The 26707-nt window shown below is 47.9% G+C and overlaps 1 protein-coding gene across 3 annotated transcripts in view; it reads left to right on the top strand.

The window, feature by feature from the left end:
• Positions 1–26707, top strand: part of LOC139413315 (voltage-dependent calcium channel subunit alpha-2/delta-2-like) — a 271347-nt gene that overhangs the window by 185153 nt on the left and 59487 nt on the right. For all 3 annotated transcript variants that reach the window (XM_071160533.1, XM_071160532.1, XM_071160534.1), the window contains one exon: positions 12593–12734. In XM_071160533.1, the coding sequence (XP_071016634.1) occupies positions 12593–12734 (142 nt within the window). The remainder of the gene's footprint in view (positions 1–12592; positions 12735–26707) is intronic.

Here is a 26707-nt window from a genome sequence, read left to right as displayed (position 1 = left end):
CTTGCTCTACTCATGTAGCCGTGCTCTTCTCCTGTAGCCGTGCTCTACTCCTGTCCTCGTACTCTACTCCTGTACCCGTGCTCTACTCCTGTAGCCGTGCTCTACTCCTGTCCTCGTGCTCTACTCCTGTACTCGTGCTCTACTCCTGTACCCGTGCCCTACTCCTGTACTCATGCTCTACTCCTGTACCCGTGCTCTTCTCCTGTAGCCGTGCTCTACTCCTGTCCTCGTGCTCTACTCCTGTAGCCGTGCTCTACTCCTGTAGCCGTGCTCTACTCCTGTCCTCGTGCTCTACTCCTGTACTCATATTCTACTCCTGTAGCCGTGCTCTACTCCTGTACCCGTGCTGTTCTCCTGTAGCCGTGCTCTACCCCTGTCCTCGTGCTCTACTCCTGTACTCGTGCTCTACTCCTGTACCTGTGCTCTAGTCCTGTACCCGTGCTCTACTCCTGAGCCCTTGCTCTACTCATGTACACGGGCTCTACTCCTGTCCTCGTGCTCTACTCCTGTTCCTGTGCTCTAGTCCTGTACCCGTGCTCTACTCTTGTCCTTGTGCTCTACTCCTGTCCTTGTGCACTACTCCTGTCCTCGTGCTATACTCCTGTCCTCGTGCTCTACTCCTGTACCTGTGCTCTAGTCCTGTACCCGTGCTCTACTCCTGTCCTTGTGCTCTACTCCTGTCCTCATGCTTTACTCCTATACCTGTGCTCTATTCCTGTACCCGTACTCTACTCCTATACCCGTGCTTTTCTCCTGTACTTTTGCTCTACTCCTGTACCCTTGCTCTTCTCCTGTACCCGTGCTCTACTCCTGTACCCGTGCTCTACTTCTGTACTCGTGCTCTACTCCTGTTCCCATGCTCTACTCCTGTACCTTTGCTCTACTCCTGTACCTTTGCTCTACTCCTGAGCCCTTGCTCTACTCATGTACACGGGCTCTACTCCTGTTCTCGTGCTCTACTCCTGTCCTCGTGCTCTACTCCTGTAGCTGTTCTCTACTCCTGTAGCCGTGCTCTACTCCTGTCCTCGTGCTCTACTCCTTTACTCGGGCTCTACTCCTGTACCCGTGCTCTACTCCTGTAGCCGTGCTCTACTCCTGTCCTTGTGCTCTACTCCTGTACTCGTGCTCTACTCCTGTACCCATGCTCTACTCCTGTACTCGTGCTCTACTCCTGTACCCATGCTCTACTCCTGTACCTGTGCTCTTCTCCTGTAGCCGTGCTGTACTCCTGTACCCGTGCTCTTCTCCTGTAGCCGTGCTCTACTCCTGTACCCGTGCCCTACTCCTGTACTCATGCTCTAGTCCTGTACCCGTGCTCTTCTCCTGTAGCTGTGCTCTACTCCTGTCCTCGTGCTCTACTCCTGTCCTCGTGCTCTACTCCTGTACCTGTGCTCTTCTCCTGTAGCCGTGCTCTACTCCTGTACCCGTGCTCTTCTCCTGTAGCCGTGCTCTACTCTTGTCCTCGTACTCTACTCCTGTACCTGTTCTCTACTCCTGTAGCCGTGCTCTACTCCTGTCCTCGTGCTCTACTCCTGTACTCGTGCTCTACTCCTGTACCCGTGCCCTACTCCTATACTCATGCTCTACTCCTGTACCCGTGCTCTTCTCCTGTAGCCGTGCTCTACTCCTGTCCTCGTGCTCTACTCCTGTACTGGTGCTCTACTCCTGTACCTGTGCTCTAGTCCTGTACCCGTGCTCTACTCCTGTCCTTGTGCTCTACTCCTGTCCTTGTGCACTACTCCTGTCCTCGTGCTCTACTCCTGTCCTTGTGCTCTACTCCTGTACCTGTGCTCTAGTCCTGTACCCTTGCTCTACTCCTGTCCTTGTGCTCTACTCCTGTCCTCATGCTCTACTCCTATACCTGTGCTCTATTCCTGTACCCGTACTCTACTCCTACACCCGTGCTTTTCTCCTGTACTTTTGCTCTACTCCTGTACCCGTGCTCTTCTCCTGTACCCGTGCTCTACTCCTGTACCCGTGCGCTACTTCTGTACTCGTGCTCTACTCCTGTTCCCATGCTCTACTCCTGTACCTTTGCTCTACTCCTGTACCTTTGCTCTACTCCTGAGCCCTTGCTCTACTCATGTACACGGGCTCTACTCCTGTCCTCGTGCTCTACTCCTGTACCTGTGCTCTAGTCCTGTGCCCGTGCTCTACTCCTGTCCTCGTACTCTACTCCTGTCCTCGTGCTCTACTCCTGTACTCATGCTCTACTCCTGTACCCGTGCTCTACTCCTGTACCTGTGCTCTTCTCCTGTAGCCGTGCTCTACTCCTGTACCCGTGCTCTTCTCCTGTAGCCGTGCTCTACTCCTGTCCTCGTACTCTACTCCTGTACCCGTGCTCTACTCCTGTAGCCGTGCTCTACTCCTGTCCTCATGCTCTACTCCTGTACTCGTGCTCTACTCCTGTACCCGTGCTTTTCTCCTGTAGCCGTGCTCTACTCCTGTACCCGTGCTTTTCTCCTGTAGCCGTGCTCTACTCCTGTCCTCGTACTCTACTCCTGTACCCGTGCTCTACTCCTGTAGCCGTGCTCTACTCCTGTCCTCGTGCTCTACTCCTGTACTCGTGCTCTACTCCTGTACCTGTGCTCTAGTCCTGTACCCGTGCTCTACTCCTGTCCTTGTGCTCTACTCCTGTCCTTGTGCACTACTCCTGTCCTCGTGCTCTACTCCTGTCCTTGTGCTCTACTCCTGTACCTGTGCTCTAGTCCTGTACCCTTGCTCTACTCCTGTCCTTGTGCTCTACTCCTGTCCTCATGCTCTACTCCTATACCTGTGCTCTATTCCTGTACCCGTACTCTACTCCTACACCCGTGCTTTTCTCCTGTACTTTTGCTCTACTCCTGTACCCGTGCTCTTCTCCTGTACCCGTGCTCTACTCCTGTACCCGTGCTCTACTTCTGTACTCGTGCTCTACTCCTGTACTTTTGCTCTACTCCTGTACCCGTGCTCTTCTCCTGTACCCATGCTCTACTCCTGTACCCGTGCTCTACCCCTGTACCCATGCTCTACTCCTGTCCTCGTGCTCTACTCCTGTTCCTGTGCTCGTCTCCTGTACTCGTGCTATACTCATGTTCCCGTGCTCTACTCCTGTACCTTTGCTCTACTCCTGTACCTTTGCTCTACTCCTGTACCTTTGCTCTACTCCTGAGCCCTTGTTCTACTCATGTACCCATGCTCTACTCCTGTAGCCGTGCTCTACTCCTGTCCTCGTGCTCTACTCCTGTACTCGTGCTCTACTCCTGTCCTCGTGCTCTACTCCGGTACCCGTGCTCTACTCCTGTACCCGTGCTCTACCCCTGTCCTCGTACTCTACTCCTGTACCTGTTCTTTACTCCTGTACCTGTGCTTTACTCCTGTACCCGTGCTCTACTCCTGTCCTCGTGCTCTACTCCTGTCCTCGTGCTCTACTCCTGTACCTGTGCTCTACTCCTGTACCCGTGCTCTACTCCTGTACCTGTGCTTTACTCCTGCACCCGTGCTCTATTCCTGTAGCCGTGCTCTACTCCTGTTTTCGTGCTCTACTCCTGTACCTGTGCTTTACTCATGTACCTGTGCTTTACTCCTGTACCCGTGCTCTACTCCTGTCCTCGTGCTCTACTCCTGTCCTCGTGCTCTACTCCTGTACCTGTGCTCTACTCCTGTACCCGTGATCTACTCCGGTACCCGTGCTTTTCTCCTGTACTTTTGCTCTACTCCTGTACCCGTGCTCTACTCTTGTACCCGTGCTCTACTCCTGTACTTTTGCTCTACTCCTGTACCCGTGCTCTTCTCCTGTACCCGTGCTCTACTCTTGTACCCGTGCTCTACTCCTGTCCTCATGCTCTACCCCTGTACTCGTGCTCTACTCCTGTACCCGTGCTCTACTCCTACCCGTGCTTTTCTCCTGTACTTTTGCTCTACTCCTGTACCCGTGCTCTACTCCTGTACCCGTGCTCTACCTCTGTAGTCGTGCTCTACTTCTGTACCCTTGCTCTACTCATGTACACGGGCTCTACTCCTGTACCTTTGCTCTACTCCTGTACCTTTGCTCTACTCCTGTACCTTTGCTCTACTCCTGAGCCCTTGCTCTACTCATGTACATGGCTCTACTCCTGTCCTCTTGCTCTACTCCTGTTCTCGTGCTCTACTCCTGTACTCGTGCTCTACTCCTGTACCCGTGCTCTACTCCTGTACCCATGCTCTTCTCCTGTAGCCGTGCTCTACTCCTGTCCTCGTGCTCTACTCCTGTAGCCGTGCTCTACTCCTGTAGCCGTGCTCTACTCCTGTTTTCGCGCTCTACTCCTGTACTTGTGCTCTACTCCTGTCCTCGTGCTCTACTCCTGTCCTCGTGCTCTACTCCTGTACCTGTGCTCTACTCCTGTACCCGTGCTCTACTCCGGTACCCGTGCTTTTCTCCTGTACTTTTGCTCTACTCCTGTACCCGTGCTCTTCTCCTGTACCCGTGCTCTACTCTTGTACCCGTGCTCTACTCCTGTACCCGTGCTCTACCCCTGTACTCGTGCTCTACTCCTGTACCCGTGCTCTTCCTCTACCGCTCTACTCCTGTACCCGTGCTTTTCTCCTGTACTTTTGCTCTACTTCTGTACCCGTGCTCTTCTCCTGTACCCGTGCTCTACTCTTGTACCCGTGCTCTACTCCTGTACCCGTGCTCTACCCCTGTACTCGTGCTCTACTCCTGTATCCGTGCTCTACCTCTACCGCTCTACTCCTGTACCCGTGCTTTTTTCCTCCACTTTTGCTCTACTCCTGTAGCCGTGCTCTTCTCCTGTACCCGTGCTCTACTCTTATACCCGTGCTCTACTCCTGTACCCGTGCTCTACTCCTGTCCTCATGCTCTACTCCTTTACTTGTGCTCTACTCCTGTACCCGTGCCCTACTCCTGTACTCATGCTCTGCTCCTGTACCCGTGCTCTTCTCCTGTAGCCGTGCTCTACTCCTGTCCTCGTGCTCTACTCCTGCACCCGTGCTCTACTCCTGTAGCCGTGCTCTACTCCTGTCCTCGTGCTCTACTCCTGTACTCGTGCTCTACTCCTGTCCTCGTGCTCTACTCCTGTACCTGTGCTCTACTCCTGTACCCGTGCTCTTCTCCTGTCCTCGTTCTCTACTCCTGTACCTGTGCTTTACTCCTGTACCTGTGCTTTACTCCTGTACCCGTGCTCTACTCCTGTCCTCGTGCTTTACTCCTGTCGTTGTGCTCTACTCCTGTACCCGTGCTCTACTCCTGTCCTCGTGCTCTACTCCTGTCCTCATGCTCTACTCCTGTACCTGTGCTCTACTCCTGTACCCGTGCTCTAATCCTGGCCTCGTGCTCTACTCCTGTACCTGTGCTCTTCTCCTGTACCCGTGCTCTACTCCTGTACCCGTGCTTTTCTCCTGTACTTTTGCTCTACTCCTGTACCCGTGCTCTTCTCCTGTACCCATGCTCTACTCCTGTACCCGTGCTCTACCCCTGTACCCATGCTCTACCCCTGTACCCGTGCTCTACTTCTGTACCCTTGCTCGTCTCCTGTACTCGTGCTATACTCATGTTCCCGTGCTCTACTCCTGTACCTTTGCTCTACTCCTGTACCTTTGCTCTACTCCTGTACCTTTGCTCTACTCCTGAGCCCTTGTTCTACTCATGTACACGGGCTCTACTCCTGCTGCTACTGTCACCTCGTCTGCCCTGTCTGCTCCATCTCCCCTCTCCCCTTGTCTGCCCATCCGATCCCCCCTTTCTCTCCCTGATTCAAACAGGGCTTGTAATGCCCTCCTTTCACCTATAAACACTCCATCATTACAATATCTAATTAGCTTGTTGGGCCAGATGCTCTGGACTTCATATCTCTCACAACTTTAAATTGAATCGCGCAGCGCCCTTGTGTAGGTATAGGCACTGTCCACAGTTGAGTTCCTGCCCAAAAGGCGACTCTGTCTGGTTCCTCAATCTCTTAATCGCTGTGTCCAGGCATAGAAACAGCACATAGCGGCCATTCTCATTGATGGTAATATTCCACAGTAGTATGTGTAGTGGCACTGGAGGGGATTGCTTAGTAATGGGATTAATAACACCCCATGTTAAGACTATCTTGGGGTCTAGCCTTATTCACACCCCAACTCTTGCTCTGGCACTTTGACAATGAACTGTCTTCATTGGCAGGGTCCCATTATAATTTTTTTTTTTTTTACTTTGACTTTAATACGCACACAGAGACAGACACGCCGACACATGAAAGATTATAGGCATGATGTCTTGGCCTGTCCCGGCAACACCTCATTGGCTGTCAGTAGAACAATATGATATTGATTTTAGAGTTTTGTTTTTATCAGCCATTGTTGGGGGAAAATCCCTCTGCGAGAACAACCCAACTGAAAGAGACAAGATCAGGCACACCCAAGAGAAGATTATTACTTAGGCTTCAGCGGAGAACAGACAAAGCTCACTCTGGGTGAAATTGCAATGGTCTCCGCATTATCTCACTTTCATTTGAAACTGCTATTTGGTTGGTAGTGAAATGCATATAACTTGTAAATGACGATAAGGGAGCGTTTTGGTGGAGGGCAAGGAGCAGAGACGTCGGCCACCTAGCTGGAAACACTAATGTTATTGTAGCTTCTCAATGCATTTGAAACACAGACTCGTCTTGCATTTTGATTTTCTTTGCTTTGTCATACACTGCACCGTATTACACTGTCAAAGCTCAGTTTGGAGCCCTGTTATTTGGCTTTCGGTTCAGAAGTGATCCACAATCTGTACTGTGCGATTGACCAACACACATGGGCACACACGCGTGCACACACACACACACACACACACACACACACACACACACACACACACACACACACAATATCAAAGGGATGAGCTGGGTTTGGAGGCGAGAGATGCTTGTGATCATGGGCGAGCCCTAGATGGGTAAAAGTGGAAATGAAAGAGTCTTCAAAATGTCATTCCTGGCCTCTTCAACCTTTAATTAAACCTTGAGAATGGGGAGATAAAATTAATAAATTGGGTAATGAATCGAGCAAAACAGGTGGTGGGTGGCTGAAGAAAATGAACCAATCAGTCTTTCCTGTGTGGATTTATTCAGCTCCTAATTAGAAGCTGCCTTGGTTAATTATGATTGGGCTCTTTGGAAAAAGAGGGCCTCACTGGAATGACAGTCAGGCTGAGAGATAAACAAACACCGGGACGGGACTCCACAGAATGCTGATGATGCACGAGGGGCTTATGAAGGCCAATCGCCTTCTCCGTTATTGATAACCCGACTTCCCTAAGCCAATCACCTTCATTGTAACTAATGCAACCCCTTTCTCTAAGCCAGTCACCTTCCCTGCAACTAATACAATAGTATTTCTAATCTAATTGCATTTATGTTAAGCAATAATCCACCCTTCGAACCCAAAGACCTTTATTGTAACTAATCCTTCCGGCATTCCTAACCCACTTCCTCTCTAACTGATAAACCAGCACCTCTAACCCAATCATCCTCAGCGATGAACCAGCATGTCCTACCTAATCACCCATGCCAACAAACTGCCCCGTGACACAATTACCTCACGCGTTTTGACGGACCTGCATCAGTAACCGAGTGATCCTCTTTGCTAGACCAGCGTGAGGCTGTAACACTCTCACCCTTGCTGAATACGCATCATCGTCATGAACGCATTCATTGTCTTTGCTGTCATGTTACAAGGCTAGTGCTATATTGTTCAACCAATGAGCTTCACGGTCACTTCCACCACCATCCACTTGTACGCTGTCACCGGCGACCTTAACGTTGCACATCTTCTCAAGTCTATGTTCTTGTGTGATGGGGTCATTGTTGTGTGTGTGTGTGTGTGTGGGGGGGGGGGGGGGGGGGGGCAGTTTAACATTGTAATGCAGTTGGAGATGATTGGAAGGAGGAGAAGAAGAAAAAAAGGTGACAGAACGATTATGAAACGTTTTCGCTGAGTGGGAAGGTTTTGACAGAATGAATGGATGTGTTGAGGAATAGGAGACAGTTTATGAGCTATACATTGTTATTACAGTCAAAACCGACAAAGATAGATGTCGAACTAAGGCCCATAACCTGTGAGTGTAGCCTTGTGTAAATGGGTTTTTATAACATGTGAGTTTGTGTAGATACGTTTGTGTTTGCACAACTGTGTATGTACAAGTATGTATGAGAGAGACACACAAGAGCGGGAGACACGAGACAGTTGACGTATGTCTGATGATGTGTTTCCTGTAAGGTACTGTAGCATGTTTTCCTGGTCTGTGACCACACTGTTCCTAGCGTTGACATTCAGTGGGCTATCATCACAAGTGTCCCCCTGCTCTGCTCTTCCCATCTTCTCCAACAACAGCTTGTAATTGCGTTTTAATAGACAATTAAAGCCCGGCCATAAATCAATTATTGCACAGGGTATGAGGCTTGAATTACATTTTGTGAAAAAACAAACCTGTTTTTATCATGTCAGATTCAATGAACCCTTGCTGCTCTATTAAATCATGATATGTGGGCAGGTCTCAATGTGAACTATACAGTAATGAACTATATGTATTTGAGTATTTGTTTATGTTTTATTTTTGTTCTGGTGAGAGGACCTCAATCTCAGGACAAAAACAATTGCAATCTGGGGCGTGGGGATTTTAAATATTGAGCCAACCCGACATGGAATAATCATCATCATCACAAATATCTATTTTGATCAATAACTGTAACTAGGAAGGGAATGATAACAAAAGTAACTAAGTAACATCATCTTTCTTACAGTAACTGTAATATTTTGACTCAAATTGGAACAGTATGCCGTTATATTATTACGGTAACGCATTACTTTGTAACACATTCGTAAACCTTTTGAACACGGTACCTCCAACACTTCTTATAATACAGTATTATATACAGTATTATATACAGTATACAGTATTATATACAGTATGATATACAGTATACAGTATTATATACAGTATGGTATACCGTATGATATACAGTATGATATACAGTATTTGATGGATGATGGATTTCCTTATGGTATGCAATGCATATATACAGTATGTGTGTATATTGTACAGTGGATGTGTAGGCCTGCCCTAACTCATTTGTAGTACTAGCTATGTGCTATATTCTGTCAGTATGCACCTTGCAGAGTCTTAGTGAGCTCCCTTTGGATTTGGAGGCAAAGATAAAATGAATAAGCTCTGCCAGAGGATGTGTTTAGATCTAATTCCTATTTATTTTTACGATGGGCTCTTGAAAAGGCAAGGCTTGTCATATGTAGATAGATAATCAAGATTGAATCCTAGGCCAGTCGAGTCTCGCAGCTGTCTAAGACACTGCATCGCAGTGCTAGAGGCATCACTACACACCTGGGTTCGAACCCGGGGCTGTATCACAACCGGGCGTGAACGGGAGTCCCATAGGGCGGTGCACAATTGTCTCAGCGTCTTCCGGGTTAGGGGAGGGTTTGGCCAGGGGGAGCTTTACTTGGCTCACCGCGCTTTAGCGACTCTTTGTGGTGCGGCTGGCTTCCGGGTTAAGCGGGTGGGTGTTTAGAAATGCGGTTTGGCGGATTCATGACTCAACCTTCGCCTCCCGAGCCCATTGGGGAGTTGCAGCGATGAGACAAGATCGAAATTGGGAGAAAAAGGTGGTAAAATATATTTATCTATGTATATTATAATACATTTTAAAAAATATTCGGAAAGTATTCAGACCTCTTGACTTTTTCCACATTTTATTACATTACAGCCTTATTCTAAAATGGATTCAATTGCATTTTTTCTTTATCAAACAAAACACAATACCCCATAATGACAAAGCAAAAACAGGTTTCTCTGCAGATACTCTCAAGCTCTGTCAGGTTGGATGGGGAGTGTCGCTGCACAGCTATTTTCAGGTCTCTCCAGAGATGTTCGATTGGGTTCAAGTCTGGACTATGGTTGGGCCACTCAAGGACATTCAGAGACTTGTCCTGAAGCCACTCCTGCGTTGTCTTGACTGTGTGCTTAGGGTCATTGTCTATTGGAAGGTGAACCTTCGCCCCAGTCGAAGGTCCTCAGCGCTCTGGAGCAGGTGTTCATCAAGGATCTCTGTACTTTGCTCCGTTCCTCCGTTCCTTTCCCTCCATCCTGACTAGTCTCCCAGTCGCTGCCGCTGAAAAACAGCCCCACAGCTTGATGCTGAAACCACCGTGCTTCACCGTAGGGATGGTGTCAGGTTCCCTCCAGATGTGACGCTTGACATTCAGGCTAAATAGTTCAGACCAGATCATCTTGTTTCTAATGGTCTGGGAGTCTTTAGGTGCCTTTTGGCAAACTCCAAGCGGGCTGTCATGTGCCTTTAACTGAGAAGTGGCTTCCGTCTGGCCATTCTACCATAAAGCCATGATTGGTGGAGTGCTGCAGAGATGGTTGTCCTTCTGGAAGGTTTTCCCACCTCCACAGAGGAACTCTGGAGCTCTGTCAGAGTGACCACTGGGTTCTTGACTCTAGGAAGAGTCTTGGTGGTTTCAAACTTCTTCCATTTAAGAATGATGGAGGCCACTGAATTATTGGGGAACTTTAATGCTGTAGAATTGTTTTGGTACCCTTCCCCAGATCTGTGCCTCGACACACTCCTGTCTCGGAGATCTACGGACAATTCCTTCAACCTCATGGCTTGGTTTTTGCATTGACATTCACTGTCATAGCAAAGGATCTGAATACTTATGTAAATAAGGATTTTAAAAATGTATATATTTGCATTTGCATACATTTCTAAGAACCTGTTTTCGATTTGTCATTATGGGGTATTGTGTGTAGATTGATGAGCAAAAAAATATTTATTCATAGTAGTTCTATACTACCCACCTAGTTTAGCTAGCTCACAACTCTTCACTACTAACAAAATGCAGCACCCACTTGGGGTTCAGAAAGCACACCACACTTCAGTAGTAATTCAGGAGTATTAAATCAAGTCCAATTGTATTTGTCAAATGCACTGAATACAACAGGTGTGACCCTTACAGTGAAATGGTTACTTACAAGACCTTAACCAACAATGCAGTTTTAAGAAAAATCAGTGCTAAGAAAGTAAAAAATGAATAAATAAACTGAAAAATAACAAATGATTAAAAAGCAACAATAAAATAACGGTAGTGAGGCTATATACAAGGGGTACCGGTACAAAGTCAATGCACATGGAGGTAGAGGTAAAGTGACTATGCATAGATAATACACAGAGAGTAGCAGCAGTGTAAAAATGGGGGTGGGGGGTGTTCAGGAGTCTTATGGCTTGGGGGTAGAAGCTGTTATGAAGCCTTTTGGAGCTAGACTTGGTGCTCCGGTACTGCTTGCCGTGCAGTAGCAGAGAAAACAGTCTATGACTAGGGTAGCTGGAGTCTTTGGACATTTTTAGGGCCTTCCTTTGACACCGCCTGGTATAGAGGTCCTGGATGGCAGGAAGCTTGGCCCCAAGCTTGATGTGATGTACTGGGCCGTACGCACTACCCTCTGTAGAGCCTTGCGGTTGGAGGCCGAGCAGTTGCCATACCAGGTGTTGATGCAACTATGGTGCAGCTGTATAACTTTTTGAGGATCTGAGGACCCCTGACAAATCTTTTCAGTCTCCTGAGGGAGAATAGGTGTTGTCGTGCCCTCTTCACAACTGTCTTGGTGTGCTTGGACCATGTTAGTTTGTTGGTGATGAGGACACCAAGGAACTTGAAGCTCTCAACCTGCTCCACTGCAGCCCTGTCGATGAGTAGCCTTATAACTTAGTTCTCCTTATGGTCATGGTCAGCTGTCATCTCTGTTTACTGTACCTCTGTATTCAGGCTTCTCTCCTTCCTCAACATCCAGATAGCTGGCATCATCGAATCAAAACATTGCCTGCTAGCCAGCTAACATTAGCTAGCTAGCTAGCCAGTAACTAACCGCCAACTTCAGTCTTGAAAACATGCTGGATTCGCACTATTTAGACTATAATAATAACCTAATAGGTCATTCATAAAACAAAAAGTTTGTCAGGGAAAACGCTATGAAAATAAATTATTACAAATATTCACCAAATGTACAGCAGCTCTCTGCCTAGGCGACGCCACGGCACCAGACCTCCAATAGACATTATGTTGTCGTGAACGTCAAAATAAAACACAAGGCAGCTCCAGCTGGCTTCCTAAAGTAACACTGCATGGGTGTGCTGGAGATTCTGCCCTGCTCGTGTGGGTGGCAGAGAGAAAGCTGTGATTGAGTGGTGTTGGTTGTTAGTTATTGTCAGGGTTCATTTGTGTGCCACCTTAATGTGTCTGCGATAGCCATCTTGGACACTAATTGATTCTCACTGTTTTGTGTCTGCTTTGATACCCGCTGTTGCTTTGTGACGAGGCAAAGAATAGAAGGCAACTCCAAACCCAGCCTAAAAGGCGGCGTAATTGACGTTTTTGTTGTTTAATCCAAAAGTGTATATGTGTGTGTGCGCGCATGCACTTGTGCATGCAGACCTGAGTGAGTGCATTCGTGTTTGTTTGTGGCTGTGCATGGTGTTTTGTGTTAGTCCGTGTCTCTGGCCGTCTGTTTCCTGCTGTCCTGTGCTTATCCCACTGACAGGGTGTTTCTCTCTCTGTGAATCTCTCTATGCAGACGGAGGATGAAGACGGGGAAGAGAACCTGATGGAGAACCCCTACTCCGTGAAGCTGGAGTTTGTGGACGATCCCAACTTTAAAAACAAAGTGAACTACTCCTACAGCGCCGTCCAGATCCCTACAGACATCTATAAGGGCTGTAAGTACCAAGCTACATCTACATCTACACCTCCATCCTCCCACACAAATACACACACATTCACTACACCTCCATCATCCCACACAAATCAGCCTATGATCTGAACCTTTTTGCTAGGTTACACACAGGGTTTCGTATGAGACGTTCTGACATGATACACCTTTGAGATGCCGCATCTTGTTTCCGAGGCGGTCTTGTGTGTCTTCCTTATCAGTTTGGGAGGATCTCCCCCTCATAGTTCGCCTACAGACCTGAGCCAGTCGTGAACAGATGAACATGAAACCGCCTATTTCTCTGCGCCTTAGACCGGACCTTTCTCCTTCGGAGGTTGTTAGCTGAGCACGATAACCTGCCCCTCTGCGTATATCAGCCAACACTTGCTTCCTGTAACACAATAGTTCATGGCAGCAGTGTTCCCCACAGTAGCTGTGTGTGTGTGTGTGTGTGTGTGTGTGTGTGTGTGTGTGTGGGTGTGGGTCTGTGTGTGTGGGTCTGTGTGTGTGTGTGTGTGTGTGGTTGCGTGGACAGGGATTGATTCACCTGCTCCTGGATACTCTGCCCCGACTGGCACCTCACAGCCCTACCAGGCATAACACCTTCTTTGGGACTCCAGCAATGGAAGAAAGTGGACATACGTACTGTATCTGCTGAGGTTGTATTCTCACAGTCGCCCGACATTCTCTTATCTCTTCTCTCCGCTATCCTGCTCTATCTGTTGGATTTCGATGTGTTCACTCTCACTATCTGGCTGTATCTCAAATGATCTGCTGACAGATAGACCGCCATTTCCACCCGTTTTGTTTTGCAGTCTTCCTCTTCGTCAGAAGAACCCTTGTTATTTCCGAGGTATGGAAGCTAGCCAACAGGTCTATAATAAGCTTCCCCAGCAGCCTCTCTGGGCCAATCTTGTCAGAGTTAGCCCGTGCTTATCCAGGAAGAGGGGTCAAAGAGCATGGACAAATGACTATAGAGTAATCAGTCCTGCCTGTTGTTCCTGCAGACATTTTGCGCCGGCCCTGGATTCTCTCATGGGCCCTGGATTCTCTCTTCGCTGGGCTTGTATCGGAATAAAGGCTTTCCGATTGAGCCTGCAGGGGATTATAGAAACAAAGTGCTAGAATGGAGTACTCTGGGAGGATGTTCATTTTTAAAGGCCCAATACAGCCATTTGTATGTCAATATCAAATCATTTCTGGGTAACAATTAAGTACCTTCCTGTGATTGTTTTAAATGAAAATGGTCAAAAATAAACAAAAATAGCTTCTTTAACAAAGAGCAATTTCTCAAGCAAGATGTTGCTAGGGGAGGGGAAAACTGAAAACTAGCTGTTATTAGCAGAGAAGTTTGGAACGCTCTTTCTTATTGGTCTATTAACTCATTTACTGTGTGGTGATGTCACCAGGCAGGCCAAAACTCCATCGCACCGCAACAGTCTTTTCAAACAGCTCTTACACTAAAAGGGCATTATCATAATTTTCACAATTTCACAGTATTATTCCAACCTCATATTATGAAAATATATATAAAACACAGGACAATCATGTTTCTGACTGAACTGGGCCTTTAAGAGTTTTGCGTTGCCAATTTTTTTTTACTGTTGTTGTGGGCAAATCAACTCCCTGTGCGTAGCCTGCAGTGGAAAGATTGGCCCAGCTACTCCAGTTTTGACACCAGCTCCGTTTTGAGTATGTTGTTTGAGTTCTGTTCTTTTTTTTCTGAGTTGAGTAGCTCGTAAAATGCAGTACTCGTATACGGATGCTGATCGTCCCCACACTCTACTCCGTATATCATTCAGTAGCCTAGCCTGTGTCAGTAACAAATATATAATCAATTCTAACCCCATTTTTGGACAGTAGCACAAAATAATATGACCAGTGGTGTTAGGCTATATAAAATCATGTTATTAGGAATAAGTTAAGCAAATTCTCAGGGGCCATATGTATCAAGCGTACATATCTCGGATCAGTTTTGCCTTTTCGATCGCAAAGAATGCGATCGCATAGACTGGGGGACCTGATCCTCAGACTCCTACTCTGAGGAACTTGATACATACGGCCCCAGGGATCGGAAGTTAAAAGCTGAATTTCACGTGGAGAAAATAGACTGGGACATTTCTACCTCTGGGGTCCCGGGGCTCGGAGAACTCTGGAGAGGGCAGGCCAGGGACATGCTCAGTACCAACGGAGATGGCTGCTGCTCAGTGCTGGAACACCAGAGCTGCCTAGGAGAGCTGACGGGGAGCTGATGTGAGTGGAATGTTTGCCTGTGGGTCTAGAGAGGTCTGTGCTTATTGGAGAAGCAGTGGAGCAGCAGCATTGTTAGTGAGCAGGAGAGGCTGTCTGCCCAACCCAGGGAGAACAGAGCAGAGCAGCCAGACGAGAGGGAGAGGGTCAGCGTTAGAGAACAAAAGCCTGGAACTGTTGATCTGGAACAGGGTACTATCTACACAGGGGCTGGAGTATTGTGTGGTGTTATGTGTACAAGTATATGGCAGTAAGTGTTAGTGGGCTATGGTATGGATGAGTTTAGTGTTCTGCGTTGTGCTTTGCGGATGGAGTACATGGCTAGAGTTTATTATGAGCCCTCATCCTCTGTGTAGTTGGAGGGGGTTGCTATTTTACTGCTTTGATGATGAACATCTGAGAGAAGGGGGCCCAACTAGGAAACGTTGGCAGTATGTCTGGTCCTCTGTGATATTTTTTTATTTCGCCTTTATTTAACCAGGTAGGCTAGTTGAGAACAGGTTCTCATTTACAACTGCGACCTGGCCAAGATAAAGCATAGCGGTGGGAACAGACAACAACACAGAGTTACACATGGAGTAAAGGTGGTTGTTGTTACATGACAAGGAGTTTATTTTTATTTTTACAAAAGTGTGTTACGCATGTTAATGAAACCTGCAGCGGGGGGGGGGGGGGGGGGGGGGGGGGGGGGAGTCAAGAGAAAAAGTCAGAGAGAGAGGAGTAGAGAGCGAGAGAGGGAGGGTTTGGAGAAAGAGAGAAGGAGAAAAGGAGAATCGGGAGAGAGACACTTTAATAATAGAAACTGTTAGAGCAACGGTTTTTATTGTGTTCTTTTTAGCAGATAAATGAGGCAAGTGTGTGTGTCCTGGTTTGATTTGTCTGCCAGGGCCCATGTCCGTTTATTGAGATTGAGAGTGTTCCCTGGGCGCAGTAATGAACCATTTTATGATTCATTATCCCATTGCGGATTCCTGCTGGCAAGTCTGCAGACTTTCTAATTAGCTTAGGTCAAACATTCAAACAGTTTTCTTCTAATTATCAATGCTTATTACGGAACGGACACCGCAACAGAAAAAGCCACAGAGGAATAAATTGATGTGGGTGGTGCTGTTGCATTGTGGATAAAAAAAGGGATGTCTTCTCGTGGTGGGGTTATGTTGGGGGAACGTTGGGGAAACGTTGGGGAAACGTTTAGGGAACAAACAGCAGGGAGGGATTTGCTGAATAATTGCCGGGGAAGAGCCCAGTGGACCACAATCTCACAGGGAATCACAGAGAAACAGGAAGAGGAGAGTTAAGTAAACGCCACTGAAAGAATCCCATCATGCGCTTAACTCCTGGGTCTGTTTTTAGTTTCAGAGATGTCTCACAGCTAGATCATTTAATGGTTATTGCACCAGGGCTGTAGATGTTGTTAACAGTTTGGCAGACACAGCTGCTATACATATGAAGGATCTCAATTTGACCCAGATTACTATGGCAGGAAAAGAATCCTGCAGCAACAGGAAATGTACATTATTATGTAGATTATAGTTAATGGAACATTTGTGATACATTTGATACAGGGGTTGATACATTTCCGTAAGGGAAAATCGAGTCTGAAATTTCTATGTGGAAATTACAATGTCTTGCATTGCAGGAAAGTTCCCCTCCAACAGAGTGGTCAAATTAAGATCCTACAGCTGTACAATACATTAGCACGTAATCACTGGTGGTGTTCCAACCAGGTTCCTCATATTTTTTGTTCCCTGTCATTTAAGAGATAACCGGTTAAACACACATACTGCTATATTTACATGGCTGTCGAAATATTAACTGAATCATAAAGAAAAAGACAGAGTATTTAAGTACAGAAAAACCCGTTTTTAGTCTTGAAGTGAGAATAAAGTTAAATCCCCCGTATGCAGAGCTTTTTTTCCAGTGGCAGACTGTGTTGTTGTCTTTCTATTCTACACACCAGCAGTGAGTAATGTGCCTATTACAATAGAATGGAGAGCAGTGACTAATTGTGCAGATGAAAGAGTGGGTGAAGTGAAGCTTTGGTGGTTGGACTGAATGGAAGGATTAATCCTTCCCTCCTCTCCTCCTCTCCTGGGGAGGGAGGATGCTGTCTCTCTCTCTCTCTCTCTCTCTCTCTCTCTCTCTCTCTCTCTCTCTCTCTCTCTCTCTCTCTCGCAAGCAGACGAGCCAACAAACATCGATGCCCAAACCACCAACTAAAGGCACATGTTCCCTGTCTTTGAATATTAGCCCCTGCTCTGCCAAGGTGGCTGTGGCGTGGACACCCCACTGGAAGGCTTTAGGCAAACATGACGGAGCACACACAATGTCATGGAGACACAGGAAGAGCAAGAGACAAAGTCACAGAGACTAGGAGGCACAGAACAGAAATCAGGGAAATACACTACAGTGGATAGAGAGGAAATCTGTGGGGTATTAGTGAGAGGGTTTAAAACAGAGGGAGAGATTGGTATCGGGGGGGGGGTTCCAGTAGAATGAATCAGGCTCTGAAGCACTGCAGTATTCAATAAGGGATTCTGAGAGATCTATAGTCTGCTGGCGTTGCCCAGGTACACTGCCACAAAAGCATGATCCTTTAGAGACACTCAGGCATTAGAACTAAAGGAGAAGAGAACGGATGAAGGTTTGGAGAGCTAATCTAGATAGGCATTCACTCTATACTCAGGACTCCAACTGTATAGTAGGTACAATTAGTGGGCCTTGTTGTAAACTTTTAGAGGAGCACCACTATTTATTTACATGGGTAAAGGGGTCATTCATTTGCATTATAACAACACGGGTTGTTGAAAAGGTAGGGCGAGTCATTTAGGCGAAAAGAAAAATAGTAAAAGACAGTAAAATGACATCTAAAAGTCTATATGCTGCTGTGCAGTCTGCACAGCCCACTGCAGGCTCAGCCCGTGGCGGAAATAGACATGCTCTCTCGCTGTCACCCAGCTCACGCTATGCTGGAGATCAGCTCACTCCTCCTCAACATCAAGTCAGATTTAAGGAGCGAGAGGCTGAGAAAGAAAAGCTAAAGTGATTCGTAAAAGGAAATGACTGTGTGAGGGGGGGGGGGGGGGGGGGGGGGGGATAGGATTTAAATGTATGTTTTTCACTCTGAGGGAGAAGACAGCTGAAATAATATATATTATATTTCTACCGTTCCTCTTGATTTGATTCGCTCCGTCTTCCGCCTCCTGCTCCCCCCCCCCCCCACCCCACCCCACCCCAGCATCCCTCCTCCCTACCCCCCTACCCTAAAGTGTGTGCCCAGTGAAGGGGCACTATCATTTACCAACACTCTAATGAGAACAGCCAGCACACCAGACTCCACTTCACTCACCACCAAGCTCACAAAATATATTTCATTTGTTTATTATTGACTGCATCACTTTAATTAGAAAAAGGTATCTGGGCGGGTAAAGGGTTTAGATTTCAGCAGTCTCTCATTCCGTATTCATGATTCGTCGGAGACGTTCCCAGGGTTTAGATTTCCTCTTCACAGCTCAAGGCGGTTTGGGAGCAGGACAGGAATTCAATCAGAGATGCAGTGTTTTCAAACATTTGATCCGCTATGAACACAGTTTAACTCGTGTAGCTCATATTCAGGTATATTAGCTGTGGTATTACTAGGTTGTTAGTGTTACTGCCTGTTATCTGAACACGATTCAGCATGACTTCAGTTGGTTATGGATGTTTTTGCAAATACATTCCATTTAAGACATCCTCATTTTGAGAACACAGGTGTTTAGGGAAACTCCCCATCCAGTTTTTGTGGTAAATAGCATTAGCATATGTTTTGGGAAGTGTACTTTTAAATTGTGTCTTTGTCCGTCAATCTTCTTCTTCTATCTCTAAAACTTGGAGATAATCAAAAATTCCTTCAGTGCCCAGTCCTTGTTTTCCAGTGTCTTTGTAGATGTGTGAGGTGGTGCCAGTTCCAGCTATTTGTTTTTCATCTGCGGGACGAAAGGTTTGTAGGTCCAGGTTTTTAAGCACCGAGCCAGACCAAGACGAGAGGAGACAGCCTTGGAGAGAGAGCGAGAGAGAGAGAAAGAGAGAGAGAAGCAGAGAGAGAGAGGGAGAGAGGGAGAGAGAGGGAGAGAGAGAGAGAGAGAGAGAGAGAGAGAGAGAGAGAGAGGAGAGAGAGAGAGAGGGAGAGAGAGAGAGAGAGAGAGAGAGAGAGAGAGAGAGAGAGAGAGAGAGAGAGAGAGAGAGAGAGAGAGAGAGAGAGAGAGAGAGAGAGAGAGAGAGAGAGAGAGAGAGAGAGAGAGAGAGAGAGAGAGAGAGAGAGAGAGAGAGAGAGAGAGAGAGCGAGGTGGATGGTGGATGGTGGACGCTAAGGAGAAGGACGTAGGGGCGTGGCATTTTTACCCTTCTTTGATTTCCGCAGGCTATGTCATCATTGGAGTCCCAAAAATAAACCCCATCTGCCAGTGTATATAAAATTAATAAGTACTGTATGTGTTTGTTGAAAGGAATTGGGGAATTGAAGTTCTATTGCAACCACCATGCAGCTGGTCCCTGGCCACTCATCAGAGGAAAGGCATAAAGATCTCCACGACGATGATAATGGTTATTCCAAAGGTCTTGTCCATTAATAGCTTGAGTTCTATCATCCCAAATAGATTTTTTTTTACGAGGGATCGTTTGTATTTACCCTGTGATATATTACACTAGCCGTGTGTGTGTGTGTGTGTGTGTGTGTGTGTGTGTGTATTAGTGTGTGTATTAGTTTTACTGTAATACTGGATTAATATTAGGCAGAAGGGAAAGATCCATTTTGATGGCACCGTGAATAATGTGTGTGAAGTGGGGGTCCGTTGTGTGTATGTGAGGGATGGTCTCACACAGGGATATTCCGTAGATCCCACTCATATAATTGTTTCCTACTTGGTGTGTAGTCCTGCTCCATAAAGGGGCAAAGCCAAGGGTGCTTTATACATCAGGCGAGCTGATGAATCACCTTTTAAAGGTATCAGAGAGAGGCCTGTTTTACGTGAAAGATGAGACCAACACAGCGCTCAGGGGCCCTGTCTGCCTCCGTGTGCAAATTTTTCAACTGGGGAAATGTATATTTTTATCAACTGTCCAGAAAAGTCATGGCACATCCTAGCTGGATAAATCAAAGAGAATTTGTTTGCTTGCATTCCTTTCTCTTCGATACGCTCGTGTATGTGTGTGTGTGTGTGTGTGTGTGGCCTGCAGTGTGGTTGGCTGACATTACAATAGAGGGGGCTCACATCTGCATAAAACTCCCGGCCCGTGTCTTCTGGGGTGGGACCTGTCTGGATGTCTTTGAGCCAAGGGTACACTCAGACAGTAGGTGGTGTTTACACACACACACACACACACACACAATCCCCCTGCCCACACACACTCTGGGGCGCTATAGCTACTCTGCCCTGCAGAGGCAAAGCGCAGTCATGACGTATTTTTCTTTACTGCAAAATCGGCCTTCAAAGTATTTTTCTGTCTAGACAGACAGCAATTTCTGACACTCCATTATATATTCTGATCAACTGGCTTGTTCTTGTGTCAGGAAACGAAATACCACATTAACCAGATGATATACCTAGCCATTACAACAGGTTTTTGACCAAATTCGTAGTTACTGCATTTTCCCTTTGAAGGGCACTATTGTGTTGGCCCTATTAAGTTATTTCAATAATGAATATGCTTTTGGTGTCAATTTGGTATCTTTGCCAACAGTTGCCAAAAGCCAGTGGTTATTCTGTAGTTTACTGTAGCAGCAGCCCACTGAGATGGCCCATGTTTACTGTAAAGCCTGACATATTTTTTGAGGAAATGGTAGTGCACAGTGCAGCTGGGTCTGTTTTGTCATGGTGTATTTCACAGTGTAAGGAAATAGAGTCTGTATATTGTTGAGCCCTAGGACCAGCTTGCCTCTTTCAGGTCTCTCAGGAGGAAACTCTCTCTCTCTCTCTCTCTTTATCTCTCACTCTCACTCTCTCGCTCTCTTGCCTCTCTCTCTCTGTCACTATCTTGGTCTCTCTAGCCTCTTTCTCTCTCTCTCTCTCTCTCTCTGTCACACTCTCGCTCTCTCTCTTGCCTCTCTCTCTCTTGCCTCGCTCTCTCTCTCTCTCTCTCTTGCCTCTCTCTCTCTCTCTCTTGCCTCACTCTCTCTTGCCTCTCTCTCTCTTGCCTCTCTCTCTCTTGTCTCTCTCTCTCTCACTCTCTCTTGCCTCTCTCTCTCTTGCCTCTCTCTCTCTATTGTCTCTCTCTCTCTTGCCTCTCTCTCTTGCCTCTCTCTCTTGCCTCTCTCTCTCTTGCCTCTCTCTCTCTTGCCTCTCTCTCTCTTGTCTCTCTCTCTCTTGCCTCTCTCTCTCTTGCCTCTCTCTCTTGCCTCTCTCTCTTGCCTCTCTCTCTCTTGCCTCTCTCTCTCTTGCCTCTCTCTCTCTCTCTCTTGCCTCTCTCTCTCTCTTGCCTCTCTCTCTCTCTCTCTTGCCTCTCTCTCTCTCTCTTGCCTCTCTCTCTTGCCTCTCTCTCTCTTGCCTCTCTCTCTATTGCCTCTCTCTCTCTTGCCTCTCTCTCTTTTGCCTCTCTCTCTCTTGCCTCTCTCTCTATCTTTATCTCTCACTCTCTCACTCTCTCGCTCTCTTGCCTCTCTCTCTCTGTCACTATCTTGGTCTCTCTCTAGCCTCTCTCTCTCTCTCTCTCTCTCTCTCTCTCTGTCACTCTCTCGCTCTCTCTCTTGCCTCTCTCTTGCCTCGCTCTCTCTCTCTTGCCTCTCTCTCTTGCCTCGCTCTCTCTCTCTCTCTTGCCTCTCTCTCTCTCTCTCTTGCCTCACTCTCTCTTGCCTCTCTCTCTCTTGTCTCTCTCTCTCTCACTCTCTCTTGCCTCTCTCTCTCTTGCCTCTCTCTCTCTCTTCTCTCTCTCTCTCTTGCCTCTCTCTCTTGCCTCTCTCTTTCTTGCCTCTCTCTCTCTTGCCTCTCTCTCTCTTGTCGCTCTCTCTCTCTTGTCGCTCTCTCTCTTGCCTCTCTCTCTCTTGCCTCTCTCTCTCTCTCTTGCCTCTCTCTCTTGCCTCTCTCTCTTGCCTCTCTCTCTCTTGCCTCTCTCTCTCTTGCCTCTCTCTCTCTTGCCTCTCTCTCTCTCTCTTGCCTCTCTCTCTCTCTCTTGCCTCTCTCTATCTCTCTTGCCTCTCTCTCTCTCTCTCTTGCCTCTCTCTCTCTCTCTTGCCTCTCTCTCTCTTGCCTCTCTCTCTCTTGCCTCTCTCTCTTTTGCCTCTCTCTCTCTTGCCTCTCTCTCTCTCTTTATCTCTCACTCTCTCACTCTCTCGCTCTCTTGCCTCTCTCTCTCTGTCACTATCTTGGTCTCTCTCTGGCCTCTCTCTCTGTCTCTCTCTGTCACTCTCTCGCTCTCTCTCTTGCCTCTCTCTCTTGCCTCGCTCTCTCTCTCTCTTGCCTCTCTCTCTCTCTTGCCTCACTCTCTCTTGCCTCTCTCTCTCTTGCCTCTCTCTATCTTGTCTCTCTCTCTCTTGCCTCTCTCTCTTGCCTCTCTCTCTCTTGCCTCTCTCTCTTGCCTCTCTCTCTCTTGCCTCTCTCTCTCTTGCCTCTCTCTCTCTCTCTCTTGCCTCTCTCTCTCTTGCCTCTCTCTCTCTTGCCTCTCTCTCTTTTGCCTCTCTCTCTCTTGCCTCTCTCTCTCTTGCCTCTCTCTCTTGTCTCTCTCTCTCTTGCCTCTCTCTCTCTTGCCTCTCTCTCTTGTCTCTCTCTCTTGCCCCTCTCTCTCTTGTCTCTCTCTCTCTCTCTCTTGTCTCTCTCTCTCTTGTCTCACTCTCTCTCTCTCTCTTGCCTCTCTCTCTCTTGCCTCTCTCTCTCTTGCCTCTCTCTCTTGCCTCTCTCTCTCTCTCTCTTGCCTCTCTCTCTCTCTTGCCTCTCTCTCTTGCCTCTCTCTCTTGCCTCTCTCTCTCTTGCCTCTCTCTCTCTTGCCTCTCTCTCTTTTGCCTCTCTCCTCTTGCCTCTCTCTCTCTCTCTTGTCTCTCTCTCTCTTGCCTCTCTCTCTCTTGTCTCTCTCTCTCTCTCTTGCCTCTCTCTCTCTTGCCTCTCAAGAGAGAGAGACAAGAGAGAGAGACAAGAGAGAGAGAGGCAAGAGAGAGAGAGACAAGAGAGAGAGAGAGAGACAAGAGAGAGAGAGAGAGACAAGAGAGAGAGAGGCAAGAGAGAGAGGCAAGAGAGAGAGATTCAAGAGAGAGAGAGACAAGAGAGAGAGAGGCAAGAGAGAGAGAGACAAGAGAGAGAGAGAGGCACGAGAGAGAGAGAGGCACGAGAGAGAGAGGCAAGAGAGAGAGAGAAAGAGGCAAGAGAGAGAGAGGCAAAAGAGAGAGAGGCAAGAGAGAGAGAGAGACAAGAGAGAGAGAGAGACAAGAGAGAGAGAGGCAAGAGAGAGAGAGACAAGAGAGAGAGACAAGAGAGAGAGAGGCAAGAGAGAGAGAGGCAAGAGAGAGAGGCAAGAGAGAGAGAGGCAAGAGAGAGAGAGAGAGGCAAGAGAGAGAGAGGCAAGAGAGAGAGACAAGAGAGAGAGAGGCAAGAGAGAGAGAGAGAGACAAGAGAGAGAGAGAGAGAGGCAAGAGAGAGAGACAAGAGAGAGAGAGAGAGAGGCAAGAGAGAGAGAGACAAGAGAGAGAGACAAGAGAGAGAGAGGCAAGAGAGAGAGAGACAAGAGAGAGAGAGGCAAGAGAGAGAGAGACAAGAGAGAGAGAGAGGCACGAGAGAGAGAGGCACGAGAGAGAGAGGCAAGAGAGAGAGAGGCAAGAGAGAGAGAGAAAGAGGCAAGAGAGAGAGAGGCAAGAGAGAGAGAGGCAAAAGAGAGAGAGGCAAGAGAGAGAGAGAGATAAGAGAGAGAGAGAGACAAGAGAGAGAGAGGCAAGAGAGAGAGGCCTCTCTCTCTTGTCTCTCTCTCTCTTGCCTCTCTCTCTTGTCTCTCTCTCTTGCCTCTCTCTCTCTCTTGTCTCTCTCTCTCTCTCGTCTCTCTCTCTCTTGCCTCTCTCTCTCTTGTCTCTCTCTCTTGTCTCTCTCTCTCTTGCCTCTCTCTCTCTCTCTCTTGTCTCTCTCTCTCTTGCCTCTCTCTCTCTTGTCTCTCTCTCTTGCCTCTCTCTCTCTTGCCTCTCTCTCTCTCTCTCTTGCCTCTCTCTCTCTTGCCTCTCTCTTGCCTCTCTCTCTCTTGCCTCTCTCTCTCTTGTCTCTCTCTCTTGTCTCTCTCTCTCTTGCCTCTCTCTCTCTCTCTCTCTCTTGTCTCTCTCTCTCTTGCCTCTCTCTCTCTCTCTCTTGTCTCTCTCTCTCTCTCTTGCCTCTCTCTCTCTTGTCTCTCTCTTGTCTCTCTCTCTCTTGCCTCTCTCTCTCTTGCCTCTCTCTCTTGCCTCTCTCTCTTGCCTCTCTCTCTCTTGCCTCTCTCTCTCTTGCCTCTCTCTCTCTCTCTCTTGCCTCTCTCTCTCTCTTGCCTCTCTCTCTCTCTCTCTTGCCTCTCTCTCTCTCTCTTGCCTCTCTCTCTTGCCTCTCTCTCTCTTGCCTCTCTCTCTATTGCCTCTCTCTCTCTTGCCTCTCTCTCTTTTGCCTCTCTCTCTCTTGCCTCTCTCTCTATCTTTATCTCTCACTCACTCACTCTCTCTCTCTCTCTCTCTCTCTCTCTGTCACTCTCTCGCTCTCTCTCTTGCCTCTCTCTTGCCTCGCTCTCTCTCTCTTGCCTCTCTCTCTTGCCTCGCTCTCTCTCTCTCTCTTGCCTCTCTCTCTCTCTCTCTTGCCTCTCTCTCTCTTGCCTCTCTCTCTCTTGTCTCTCTCTCTCTCACTCTCTCTTGCCTCTCTCTCTCTTGCCTCTCTCTCTCTCTTCTCTCTCTCTCTCTTGCCTCTCTCTCTTGCCTCTCTCTTTCTTGCCTCTCTCTCTCTTGCCTCTCTCTCTCTTGTCGCTCTCTCTCTCTTGTCGCTCTCTCTCTTGCCTCTCTCTCTCTTGCCTCTCTCTCTCTCTCTTGCCTCTCTCTCTTGCCTCTCTCTCTTGCCTCTCTCTCTCTTGCCTCTCTCTCTCTTGCCTCTCTCTCTTGCCTCGCTCTCTCTCTCTCTTGCCTCTCTCTCTCTCTCTCTTGCCTCACTCTCTCTTGCCTCTCTCTCTCTTGCCTCTCTCTATCTTGTCTCTCTCTCTCTTGCCTCTCTCTCTTGCCTCTCTCTCTCTTGCCTCTCTCTCTTGCCTCTCTCTCTCTTGCCTCTCTCTCTCTTGCCTCTCTCTCTCTCTCTCTCTTGCCTCTCTCTCTCTAGCCTCTCTCTCTCTTGCCTCTCTCTCTTTTGCCTCTCTCTCTCTTGCCTCTCTCTCTCTTGCCTCTCTCTCTTGTCTCTCTCTCTCTTGCCTCTCTCTCTCTTGCCTCTCTCTCTTGTCTCTCTCTCTTGCCCCTCTCTCTCTTGTCTCTCTCTCTCTCTCTCTTGTCTCTCTCTCTCTTGTCTCACTCTCTCTCTCTCTCTTGCCTCTCTCTCTCTTGCCTCTCTCTCTCTTGCCTCTCTCTCTTGCCTCTCTCTCTCTCTCTCTTGCCTCTCTCTCTCTTGCCTCTCTCTCTCTCTCTTGCCTCTCTCTCTTGCCTCTCTCTCTCTTGCCTCTCTCTCTCTTGCCTCTCTCTCTTTTGCCTCTCTCCTCTTGCCTCTCTCTCTCTCTCTTGTCTCTCTCTCTCTTGCCTCTCTCTCTCTTGTCTCTCTCTCTCTCTCTTGCCTCTCTCTCTCTTGCCTCTCAAGAGAGAGAGAGACAAGAGAGAGAGACAAGAGAGAGAGAGGCAAGAGAGAGAGAGACAAGAGAGAGAGAGAGAGACAAGAGAGAGAGAGAGACAAGAGAGAGAGAGGCAAGAGAGAGAGAGACAAGAGAGAGAGGCAAGAGAGAGAGAGGCAAGAGAGAGAGAGGCAAGAGAGAGAGAGACAAGAGAGAGAGGCAAGAGAGATAGAGGCAAGAGAGAGAGACAAGAGAGAGAGAAAGGCAAGAGAGAGAGAGGAAAGAGAGAGAGAGAGGCAAGAGAGAGAGAGGCAATAGAGAGAGAGAGAGAGAGAGGCAAAAGAGAGAGGCAAGAGAGAGAGAGGCAAAAGAGAGAGAGGCAAGAGAGAGAGAGACAAGAGAGAGACAAGAGAGAGAGAGAGGCAAGAGAGAGAGAGGCAAGAGAGAGAGAGACAAGAGAGAGAGAGGCAAGAGAAAGAGAGGCAAGTGAGAGAGATTCAAGAGAAAGAGAGAGAGAGGCAAGAGAGAGAGAGACAAGAGAGAGAGAGAGGCACGAGAGAGAGAGGCAAGAGAGAGAGAGGCAAGAGAGAGAGAAAGAGGCAAGAGAGAGAGAGGCAAGAGAGAGAGAGGCAAAAGAGAGAGAGGCAAGAGAGAGAGAGAGACAAGAGAGAGAGAGAGACAAGAGAGAGAGAGGCAAGAGAGAGAGAGGCCTCTCTCGCTTGTCTCTCTCTCTCTTGCCTCTCTCTCTCTTGCCTCTCTCTCTTGTCTCTCTCTCTTGCCTCTCTCTCTCTCTTGTCTCTCTCTCTCTTGTCTCTCTCTCTCTTGCCTCTCTCTCTCTTGTCTCTCTCTCTCTTGTCTCTCTCTTTCTTGCCTCTCTCTCTCTCTCTTGTCTCTCTCTCTCTTGCCTCTCTCTCTCTCTCTTGTCTCTCTCTCTCTCTCTCTTGCCTCTCTCTCTCTTGTCTCTCTCTCTTGTCTCTCTCTCTCTTGTCTCTCTCTCTCGTCTCTCTCTCTCTTGCCTCTCTCTCT

Source organism: Oncorhynchus clarkii, chromosome 7 (genome assembly GCF_045791955.1).
Source record: "Oncorhynchus clarkii lewisi isolate Uvic-CL-2024 chromosome 7, UVic_Ocla_1.0, whole genome shotgun sequence".
Taxonomy (NCBI): Eukaryota; Metazoa; Chordata; class Actinopteri; order Salmoniformes; family Salmonidae; genus Oncorhynchus; species Oncorhynchus clarkii.
Note: the sequence above shows the minus strand (reverse complement) of the source record. Positions and strands in the feature narration are given on the sequence as shown.